General features: G+C 42.0%; 1 protein-coding gene across 3 annotated transcripts in view; it reads left to right on the top strand.

Moving 5' to 3' along the window:
- The window catches only part of PARP14 (poly(ADP-ribose) polymerase family member 14), a 55660-nt gene that overhangs the window by 38876 nt on the left and 4707 nt on the right, over positions 1-12077 (top strand). For all 3 annotated transcript variants that reach the window (XM_027774220.1, XM_006154587.3, XM_027774221.1), the window contains 4 exons: positions 1867-2073; positions 2155-2754; positions 5067-5200; positions 11840-12014. In XM_027774220.1, the coding sequence (XP_027630021.1) occupies positions 1867-2073; positions 2155-2754; positions 5067-5200; positions 11840-12014 (1116 nt within the window). The remainder of the gene's footprint in view (positions 1-1866; positions 2074-2154; positions 2755-5066; positions 5201-11839; positions 12015-12077) is intronic.

Raw genomic sequence — 12077 nt, 5'->3', positions numbered from 1 at the left:
AAGGTGCTCCATGACGGGACAGATGGGGGAGGGAGGGCCAGGCATAAACCTAGTTGGTCACTAAATCCTCCTGACTTTACTTCCTAAATATCTCCTCAGTGCCTATAACCTGCTCTTCACTCTGGTCTCCTTTGTTTGTTCCACTCTTGTCTTTTGCCTAAACTTTTATTACGACTTCCTATCTAGACATGGGCTCTCTGATTGAGCACCTCTTCATAATCCTCCAGATCTGTTTTTCTCAAAATCAGACCCAACATATCATGCCTCTATCACACAGTTCTACCTGGCATAGCCTTTCCCTCAACCTTCCATACTTCACCCATTGCAAACCTGTTTGTGCCCACATGGCCCATCCTCTGGATCCGGCTAGGTGCCTAGCTGAACATCTTGACTGTAATGGAACATGATAGATGTGTTAGGTCATCAGGAACATCAGGATGTAGTTTTCTATGCAAAAATGAGTCCTGACTTTCCTGATGACCCAATCAATCAAGAGTAAATTAATGGATCTGAACGCTTCCATTTAAACTTTTCTAAAAACCATGGAGGCAAACACAGCTTTGCAAAGAAAAATTTCCTTCTTCCCTTGATCATCAATAGGAAAATGGAATAAACCCTCTTGGTTAATTTTATATGAGATTTGTCTCCATTCCCCAATTGTCTACATAGCTAAGTCAAAGAAGTCTACTCTCATTTTCTGCAATGATGGTGTGTACCATCAACATGGATAATTCAGGTGGGTTCTCACTGTGAGGTCACACTTGCGTGACTTACCATGTGCTTTTGCCAGCCACCACACGGGACCACTTCTATGGTTGAAAAGTGATCTTGTGTGGTCTTATTGAGGCTTTCATGGCTTGAAAACAGGATCTGGAGCATGTTGAAGATAGGAAAGGATCTGCTCAGGATGGCTACCTTGAATCCTGCTGGTTAGCCAAAATCTCACTGAGTGTAGGGAGAAGGACTCCCTGGAGATTGTGTGCAGAGCATTAGAGAATATAACAAAGAGCTTACAGCTCCAGGTGTCTTACACAATTAGCTTAGTTTAAATCAGATCCCCAAAGAGATCTGGGAGAATAAGGATACATGCATAAAAGCAAGTGATGACTGAGCCCTTTGCCCACTGCCCCCTCAAAGTGTTTTTCTCTTTAAAGCCATGTCATTTCAACATACATGGACATATTCTACTTTTTATGGCTCTTTTGAAGGCACTAGTGAGACAAGAAGGAAATTTACCTGTTTTCTATAACAGGATTGGAAGAACCTGGTGAGCTGGGATCAGCTGAATAAGGCAGATGTGAACATCAGAGACCAGAAGTCAGGTTTCTGGGGCCTTTGTTCCTTGTTGAGCTGTTGGCTTCCTGACTTCCTGAAACAAAAACTCCCTACGGTGGGGCTGACCCTGTAGCATAGTGGTTAAGCCCTGTGCATAGAGAGCCAGATCTTACATGGCTGACCACAGTTTGTGTCTAGGTCATGGGCATGTATGCGAGGCATGTGTGTGTGTGTGTGCGCACGCGCATATATGTGTGTGACCAATTCCAATAGGATGGAGAAATGGAGGAGGAGGGATTGCAGTGTGACTGTGTCCCCTTAGGAGCTTTCTTCTTTCCCTCTCTCTGACTCTTTCTGAGTGTATGTATCCTGTTGCAGAAAACAAACAAAAACAAGAAAAACATCTCCATTGCATCTAGGACTTCAAAAGTGTTTGCTGATGCATTTGTTTTAAAAAATTTAGTGGTGCAAGAATTGGGCGGTGGATGTTTATTCTGTGAGGATTTGAATACTGTATTCCTTAGGCTTTTACAATCGGATCTTTTTAAATTTTTTTCTTTAGTCAATTTATTTATTTATTTGCTTTTCCAGGAAGTGCCCAGAAAGACTCAGATAAGGTTGCTGAAGACATGATTGATGCCATTGAAGATTTTATCCAGAAAGGGCAAGTCCAATCTGTGAAAAAAGTTAAAGTTGTTATCTTTCAGCCTCAGATATTGGATGTGTTTTATGCCAACATGAAAAAACGAGAAGGGACTCAGGTTTCTCCACAACCATCTATGATGTCTAAAGTAGCATGTGAGTTGTACATTTTTATGATGTTCATGTTCCTAATGTTGGTGTTGGATTGGAAATATGAAATCTTTCTTTTATTTTTAGCCTTTTTTGGCTTTCAAAAGCAGCCCCCCCCAAAAAAGAATCCTTTGGTTTTGGAAAAGAAAACAGAAAGAGCCATATTCCAAGTGTGTGGTGAAAATGTAAAATCTGTGGAAAATACTATCTCCTGGATCCAGGAACTGATTAAAAAGGAACAGTTGCCTTACACCAGTGTCGATGAGTGTATCAAATACTTTGATGAGAAGGAATATCAGGAATTGAATGACCTGCAGAAGAAGTTAAATATTACCATTTCCCTGAACGTCACGAAACCTTTGATTGAGGTTTGGGGAATTAGCAGAGATGTGATGAAAGCAAGAGATGAAATTGAGGAAATGATCAAGAGAGTTAGATTGGCCAAAGAACAAGAATCCCGGGCGGACTATATCTATGAATTTATAGAATGGCAATATAATGTTAATAACACTTTTCATAGTTTTGACAAAGTAACCAATCTGCTATTGGAAGATGCAAAGAGAACAAAGAAAGAGACAGTTGGTGTCAAAATTAATAATCGGAGCTACACAGTGGACTTGAAAACACATACTGCTACAGACACAAGAGGAGATAGTTTACCTCTTCAGCGCCTCACAAAATTAGAAGGTGAGTTAAACTTTCATGCTTGTCATCCATTATTCGATCCCTGTTTTCAACTTAACATGGTTTTGTACAAATTATGTTGTTGGAGAAGTCACAACACGTTTTTGCATAGAAAAAATACATCACAACTTTGCCAACAACCCAATACCTCAAAATTCTGAGTAGAGGGACCAGCAGTTAGCATAATGGCTATGTCGCTGGACTCCCACATAGTCAACCATGGTTCGTGTCCTGGACCCGGTGGCTTAAAACTCACGCTGGGCGCATGTGCGTGCGTGCCCAAGATCCCAAGAGGAGAACGGAGGAGAAGGGATTGCGGCGTGGCCATCCCCCCTGGGGGGTGATTTCTCGCTTCCTGTCTTTCTGTCTCTCTCTGTCTGTCTGGCGAGCGCACGCGTCCTATAGCAAAAACCTCTAAAAAAAAAAAATTCTGAGTAGATAAAATTCAAATAACTCTAATGGAATAAACTAGAGAACATGATCTCTAAGCCTAAAGAATGTGGTTGGGAAATGTAACACGTATACACCCAACCACCCGAAGGTAACCACCGCGATGGTAACAGTGGCCAGACTGCCCATTTGTCCCTACTGCCCACTGTGTAAACTTCCCAGAGCCAGTTCTGCCGGCGAGTTAATGACTGCTTCAGGTCAGGGGAGGGAAAACCACAGACTTAGAAGAAAAATGGCCTAAGGTTTTCTAGAACAAAAGGGTAAAGGGAGAATATAGAAAAGACCATCTGGTCAGGGCATGTGCCCTCTCTGTGTCTGGACTAACCCAGGAAGGGTCAGGAGCCTGTACTCAAGTGTCATCTCTGCCCTGAGCAGAAGGTTCTTTGACACACACCTCAGGAAGCAGCTGTCAGTGTTTCTGACTGGATCCACTCTCCAAGAAGGGAATGCTTGTCCTCCGCAGACAGCCCATCCTGCCTTTGAACCAGTCCCCCACTGGAAACTGGTACATTGGCTTTCAGTATACTGTATTCATCTTCTGTGAGATGAACGAATTCCTCAGACTCCGAGCAATTCTGGGGACCTGGCAAATCATGTATAGTATTGCTTAAGCAGAGAAGACAGAAGTACTGCCACAGCCTGTCACACGGCAAAACCTCTACGACCCACCCACCTCTTAAGAACACTGAGGAGAATAATGAAAACATAGACATGGATTTCCTTGTGGTGGTGGGTAGAGGTCTGGAACAATTTATGCATAACGAAACAATGGCAAAGATTGAAAACCTTGTAGAGAGATATGTATCATTAAATTATGATGTATTAGACCCTGAACAGAAAATACAAGTAAGTTATACTGCATCAACAGTCTGTCAATCTTAGCATGATCTTAACATGCAGACACAGAGGCTCCACTGCTCAGAGATTCCGATGTCAGATATCTGTGTGTGCTAGCCAGAGACAGGGAGATAGAGACAGAGAGGAAGAAAGCATCCCCAGTGGAGGGGGGTCACACTGCAACCCCTCCTCCATTTCTCTCTCCTGCCAGGATTCGGGCACCCACAGCCAGCCTGTTTCTCAAGTCATCGCCAGGTTTAAATTGTAGTTGGCCATGTAGGATCCAGCTCCTTTACCCACAAGTCCACTGGACCAACCCTTTTTATTTTATTATTTAATTTATTTATTTATTGCTATAGGATACGTGTGCTTGCTGGAGACAGAGGAAGAGGGAAGGTGATAAGTCAACCCCCCCCCAGTGGGGGGGATGGCCAAACCACAGTCTCTTCTCTTTCATTCTCCTCTTAGTATTTTGGGCATGCATGTACACATGCCCAGGTGTTTTCAGGCCACCAGGTCTGGTCTCGAACTGTGCAGTCAACCATATGGGATCCAGCGACCTTAACTTTTATGCTACCTGCTGGTCCCTTTTTATTTTTCAAAATAAGAATTCCAGTTGGTTCTAATTTAGGTTCTCTGTGGTTCACACTTTGAAAACCATTTTCCTAGAAAGATAAGGGACTTTTTTGAAAAGTTTATTAGTATTTCCCAGGAGAGAAGGAGACAAAAGGAAAGAGACAGTAACCCCAGCAGGGTCCTCATACCAAGACCCTACCTACAGCCTCAGTTAGCCAGGATCACAGGCAGCAAACGGCCACAGGGAGGTCTCAGGATGCAAACTCAGAGCCTTCCCATGTGGCCTCAGCATCAGGAAGCACTGAATTACCACTGCATCACCCAAGTGGCCATGAAGAGTACCTGTCACTTTAAATTAGGAGGTTGTAAAATAAGAACTCAGATGTTAATTCAGTTTTTCAAAGCATACAGGGAATGTGTAAGGAAATCTCAAACATCTATCTCCCTTGCAGTCGACCTCCCTTCGCACTGGACTGACATGCAGCAGCAGGACCTCTGTGTGGTTCAGCTACAGCCTAGTCATCCGGAATACAACAATGTGGCAAGCAAGTTCAACCAGACCTGCTCAAACTTCCACATAGAGAAGGTAAGCCTTCCGCCAACATGGAGGTTCCTAATGGGGGACATAGGCGGTGTCATGGTCCCATATAAATACAGTCACATGCCTCATGATGACATTTCAATGACAGGTGGCATACCTGATGGCGGTCCCATATGGTTATACCCTATAGCCTCGGTGTATAGTAGACTGTATCATCGAGGTTTGTGTCACATGACAAAATCACCTAACGTGTTCCTCAGACTGTATCCCTATCGTGGAGTGACACACAACTGTACATTTCATTTATTTCCTATCACGGTTTTTAACTCAGAGTTGGAATTTTTATGGTAATTAGATTTTAGAGTCGAGAGTCTATTCATATCACCATAATTATTAAGACAATAAGATTAACAATTTTATGTCAGTTATTATAATACTAGATTATAGTATGGTGTTAGAACATCAATGACACGCCATATTTACTTTGTGAAGTCAACTAATAAAAGTTCAATTATATGGCTTCAAAGTGGGATTTAATAAGTAGCAAACACTACAAGGAGACGCCTCGAGGTCTCACAGGTAGGATTACGTTCACCTGCCCCACTGTCCACAGGTCAACACTGCTCACTTCTACATAAATCCATTGGTCCCTTTTTATTCATCTTGATTAATCTGGCATCTTCCACTTTAAAATGCTATTGATACTGCTGTTTGAAGTTATGTTATTCTTTGACTTCGTAGTGATAATATTTTGATTATTTTTTTCTCCTTCTATTTTCCTTTCATTATCATTGGTATCTGTTTTTCCTTTAAACCCCAGTTCCATCTTTACATACTTTGGTCTCTGTCTCTGCACTTGAACAAGGAATGTTTTTACCCTTCTTGGATTCAGCTATTATTTCTTTTTTGATAATTCCCAAATCAACATTACCAACCAGGATTTTTGACTCATATTCTCATAGAACATATTCCTGGGTACAAAACAAACAAACAAACAAACAAACAAAACAAAAAACCACCTGAATATCAAATTGCTAAGTCAACTTCTCTAAAACCTACCTCATCATTTATAAGTAATTCTTTCTCCTCTTGTTCTCGTCTCCTTTCTTTCTCCGCTACCTTCTGAATAAAGCCAGGGATCTGTGAATACTTTTCCTTCATCCATAATAATGAGTCTGCCAATAGGCCTGCATTTTCTTTCTCTGCAAATTTTCCCTTATTCTGTTTTTGCAGAACTCTGTTTATTCATGTAGTTAAGCCTATAATAATTTAAGAATGACTTGAAGTATCTTACAAAGATATGCCCTACATTCATATAAAATAGATCAATAAAAGTGGATAGAGAGAAAAGGAGGGTAGGAGAAACAAAGGAATACGGAGGCATTGCTGGTTCACAGAAATACACAACATGAAATCGTAGATAGTTACAGATTTATTTCTGTTTCCTAATAGACACAGCAAAGAAGTAAACACCAATAATATCCACAAATGGAAAAGAAATCATTTGAGAAGACTCACATCTCTTCACAATAGCAAGATTAACTCCTGAGAGAGATTTCTCTTAGAGATCAAGTTTTGGAGAATTTTTTAAAAGGTTTTATGCCTTAGAGTGTGTGCGCTTGCTGGAGAGGAGAGAGACAGAGAGAGTGAGAGAGAGAGTGAGAAATCACCACCCCCCCCTCCCCCCGGAGGGATGGCCATGTCTCAATCCCTTCTCTTCCATTCTCCTCCTGGGATTTGGGCACACATGAACATGTGCCCATTGTGAGTAACTAGTTGAGCAAAACAGCTGCCTGACTGAAAAAATAACTTGAGAACCGAGTACAGTTCAGGTAATGCCCCTCTTTGATGGTCTAGTTCTGAGGTAATGAGCAAGTTCAGCTAAGTCCCAGGTATGGCCAACTGGTCATGCTGTGTGGCATTGTGATGAGAGGCCACGTGCAGACTGAGCAGAGGTGAACGTCCAGCGTCTGCATGGGCCCTGGGCAGGCCTGCAGTGTGCTGGCGGACCTTGACAGAGGAATGATGCCAACGCGTTTTCACAGTAGAACCTTTTTTCCTAGTAAAATCTTTATGCAAAACCTCAGTGTATGAATCATGTCAAAGCAAAATTAGGCAGTTCTTAAGGCACCTCTGTGCCTCTGTGGAAGTCCCTAGGGTGTGAGACCACCAACATGAAAAATGAGTGGTCTATTATCCTACATGGCAGTTATGTCTTATGATTAAAATTTTTACTACCCATAGACCTTCCACTTAGAGTCAACAATTAAGCCACATATGTTTTCTCTTCTCTCTCAGGTTTTACTGAAGCATTTGAAAGTTGCAAATGTCATGACTTACCCCTAAATATTTTAGCACATATCACCTAAGAATGAAGATTTTCTCTTAAAGTTCTAAAATACCATTGTACCTGTAAGAAAATGAGCATTCAATATTGTCCAATAGCGTCCATATTCAGATTTCCCCAGTTGCTCAAACAATCTTTTTTCTTTTTTAAGAATTATTTCATTTAACCTTACATATTTTCATTTGACCAGAAAGTGAGAGAGAGAGAGAGAGAGAGAGAGAGAGAGGCAAGAAAGCAAGCCGCCAGGTCTGGGACTCGAACTGCCTTCGACCATGTGGGAGTCCAGTACCCTTAACCACCGTGCCACCTGCTGCCCCACTCAAAAAATCTTGTAACTCTCTCCACCCCCACCTCAGTCTGGGCTCATACACTGTATTTGGTTAGTATGTCTCCACATCTTCCAACAACTTCATTTCCTCCATTGAATTATTGGTTATACACTCTATTACAGTTTTTTTTTTTTTTGAGAGATTTTTGCTATAGGGTGTGTGCACTTGCCAGAAAGACAGAGAGAGACAGAGAGATAGAAAGCGAGAAATCACCCCCCGGGGGGATGGCCACACCGCAATCCCTTCTCCTCCATTCTCTTCTTGGGATCTTGGGCACGCACGCACACGCGCCTGGCGTGAGTTTAAGCCGCCGGGGCCAGGACTTGAACAGTGGTCGACTACATGGGAGTCCAGTGACATAGCCATTACTCCAACTGCTAGTCCCCACTCTATTACAGTTCTTTCATTACCCTAGAGTTACCCTAGAGATTACAATGTGCATCCTTGACTTAGTAAATGCTAATGTAAGTCAATGTATTTCTTTCTTTCCATTTTTTGGGGGGAGAGGTTTTCTTGCTGAAGGGCATGTGCACTCACCAGAAAGACAGAGAGACAGAGAGATAGAAAGCAAGAAATCACCCCCCGTGGGGGATGGCCATGCCGCAATCCCATCTCTCCATTCTCCTCTCGGGATCTTAGGTACACATGCACACGAGCCCGGTGTGAGTTTAAGCCACTGGGTCCAGGACTTGAACCGTGGTCGGCTACATGGGAGTCCAGTGACAGCCATTATGCCAACTGCTGGTTCCGGTTCTGTTCATGTATTTCTTATTTCCCAATGTAATGATCTTTAAATACCTCAAGTCTCATTTATCCCCCTCCTTCCTTTTGCCTTACTTTTAATATGTACTCTAATTCAATATCTATTTGGAACCCTATAAAACATTTTAATTTGTTTATACAATATTTACACTTAACCAGCATATTTACTTTTTCCTCCTACTGCTCCTCAATCCTTCTTGATTCCATCTGGGATCATTTTCCATCTGGATTTAGTATTTCTTCTAATGCAAATCAGGTAGTGATAAATTATTTCAGTTTATGTTTGTCCAAAAATGCTTTTATTTCACTTTCATTTTTTGAAGGAAATTTTTGCTGAGTATAGAATTCTGGATTGGCAGTTCTGTTCTTTTCTTTTTCTTTCTTTTTTTTTTTTTTTTTTTTAAGAGAGAGATTTTTGCTATAGGAAGTATGCACTTGGCCAGAGGGAGAGACAGACAGAAAGCGAGAAATCGCCCTCCAGGGGAATGGCCATACCACAATCTCTTCTCCATTCTCCTCTGGGGATCTTGGGCAAACAGGCGCACATGCCTGGCGTGAGTTTTAAGTCACCGGGTTCAGGACTCGAACTGTGATTGACTTCATGGGAGTTCAGCAATGTAAACATTACATCTGCTGGTCCCCTGGCAGTTACTTTCTTTCAGCACTTTGAAATAGTTATTCCATTGTCTTTTGACTTCAACATTTCATTTTGTACTTCCATTCTCTCTGGAATCTTGGCTCATCGAATCCTTCTGGCTTCAAACAGATTTTTTTCTAGCTTTTCTAGAAATTTTTGGTGAGAGGACTGGTCTGATACAAGTAATCGATCATAATCACAAATTTGCTACTGATAACAAACCTACTAAAGGATTTTCTAGAATTCATTTTTTTTTTAATTTGCCATAGGATACATACACTCACTGGAGAGAGACAAAGAGAAAGAGGGAAAATGAGAAAGTGCCCGCCCCGGGGGAATGACCATGCCACAATCCTTTCTCCTCTCAGGGTTTTGAGCACATACACGTGCCTAACATATTTTCCAGTCCACCAGGTTCAGAAATCAAACCACACAGTTGGGATCCAGGCTTGCCAATTAAATTTAAGATTTATTTGCAATATTTTTGACCTCAGAATTTATCCCACTAGACTACCGAATCATATAATTGTGTTAAAAAATTACCTGAAATAGGGACCAGCAGATGGCATAAAGGTTACGTTGCTGGACTCCCATGTAGTCGACCACGGTTTGAGTCCCAGACTGGGCAGCTTAAAACTCACGCTGGTGCATGTGCATGCATGCCCAAAATCCCAAGAGGAGAACAGAGGAAAGGGATTGCAGCATGGCCAGTCCCCTGGGTGTGATTTCTTGCTTTCTGTCTCTCTGTCTTCTGTCCAGCGAGTTATGCACCCTATTGCAAAAACCTCTCTTAAAAAAAATTACCTGAAATAGTCCTTTCATTTGTGTGATTATGAAGATTTAAGAGTAAGAAACAGTTTAAAATTTAAGAGTGAAATAAAATCTAAGAAAATGAAAAAATTGGCAAAATTCTAAGAAAAAAATTGAAGACTTTTAATTAAATTAAATTTAAGGTAAATTGAAACAAAATGGATGTGGCAGTTCAAAGATTAGAAACTTAGCTGGAGGTAAAGAATAAAAAGGGAAAATAATAAAACCGTAAATCAGAGCAACAAAATGCTGATACTCTGAACTGGAGGATGAATTGTACTTTTATTAAAATTAGGAAGCCCCAAACTGAACAAAACAAAAAGAACCAAACAAAGGCAGATAATAGTGTTAGGTCTAAGAGTTCTCTAGAATGGGAAAAGATTCTGACAACATGGAACTTTTACTTACGCCTTTCTTGCTCCCAGCCCTCCCGGGACAGAGCGTAGAGGCTCATCTGCAATCCAGAACCCAAGCAATTTTCACCGCAGCCCTGGAGGCCATCACCCAGAGTCTGGTCAAAGCATGGCCACTGTGGTCCATAGCCAGATTCCCTTCCATCAGGATTTATGTCCCACTCTTCCAACTGGACTGGAGATTAATTTTCACTAATTAATTTCCTTCTTGCCTAGATCCTCTGATGCTTCTGCCACAGTTAGAACATGGGTAGGCCAACTGGTATGCCAGAAAGACTGAGGCAGCGAGAGGCAAAGTGTCAAAGCCAGGTAGACTACAAGAGCTGCTAAGAGAGTATATGTAAAACGCTAGAGTTGGAGGGACCAGCAGTTGGCATAATGGCTATATTGCTGGACTCCCATGTGGTCGACCGTGGTTCGAGTTCCGGACTCAGAGGCTTAAACTCATGCCGGGCATGTGTGTGTGTGTGCCAAAGATCCCGAGAGGAGAATGGAGGAGAAGGGATTGCGGCGTGGCCATCCCCCAGAGGGGTGATTTCTTGCTTTCTATCTCTCTGTCTCTCTCTGTCTTTCTGGCAAGCACATACTCCCTATAGCAAACAAAATAAATAAATAAATAAAAATAAAAAAAATAAAATAAAACTTTTCAAAAAAAAAAAAACAAAACAAAACAGTTGTATATGAGGCATAAGAGCCGAAACATTCGGGGCCAGGTGGTGGTGCAGTGGTAATGCAGTTGGACTCACATGGGACAGGTACTGGGTTCATGTCCCAGGACCTCCCTGAGCATACTGGGAGCACATGCCCATGATCTGGGCTGGCTGAAGTAGGGGGTAGGTTATAGCATGAAGTCTTTCTCTCTCTTTTTCTCCTTCTCATGTGACCATGGTGGTAATGCCTCTCAAGATAAGCCAGAGTCCACATGGTGACTGTGATTTGAATCCTTGGCCTAGTCAGCCTGGAACAGTTCAGACATGTGAACTCCAAGATTCATCTGGAGGACTTGATAGAGGAAGGGGATTGCACCATGACCAGATCTAGAGGGTGTTTCTCTCTCTCTCTCTCATTTCTCACTCTCACATGTGTGCATACGTCTTTCTTCATTCATCTGTCATGGATACATAGGAACAAATATATATATGAAAGGTCTTAAACATCGTTCTCATTTGGTGCCTAAAAGGTGCTAAAATTAAACCAGTGTTCCTTCCAATGACTGCTTTTATGACACACTGGATCTAAAAGGATTTCCGAATGCAGAAAGCTGCCATCTGGCATTGAATTTGCTGTTTAGTGTAATTTTTGTTTATGGAAATAGTGATCATGGCACATTTGCTGAATCTTGGCAAGTACTCTTGGCACTGGTAGAATATTTTTATTAATTTGCAGATTGAGAGGATCCAGAATCCACATCTCTGGAGTAAATATCAGACCATGAAAAAAACAATGGATGCCAAAAATGGCCAGACAATGAATGAGAAACTCCTCTTTCATGGGACAGATGCAGACTCACTACCAAAAGTCAATGGACGTGGCTTCAACCGCAGTTACGCTGGGAAGAATGGTAAGGAAGCGAGTGGCCTGGCTGCTCCAAATGCAGTGGCAGCCGCAGGAGCCCACGCGGGCT

The sequence above is a fragment of the Tupaia chinensis genome, unplaced genomic scaffold, assembly GCF_000334495.1.
Source record: "Tupaia chinensis unplaced genomic scaffold, TupChi_1.0 Scaffold000415_1, whole genome shotgun sequence".
NCBI lineage: Eukaryota > Metazoa > Chordata > Mammalia > Scandentia > Tupaiidae > Tupaia > Tupaia belangeri.
Note: the sequence above shows the minus strand (reverse complement) of the source record. Positions and strands in the feature narration are given on the sequence as shown.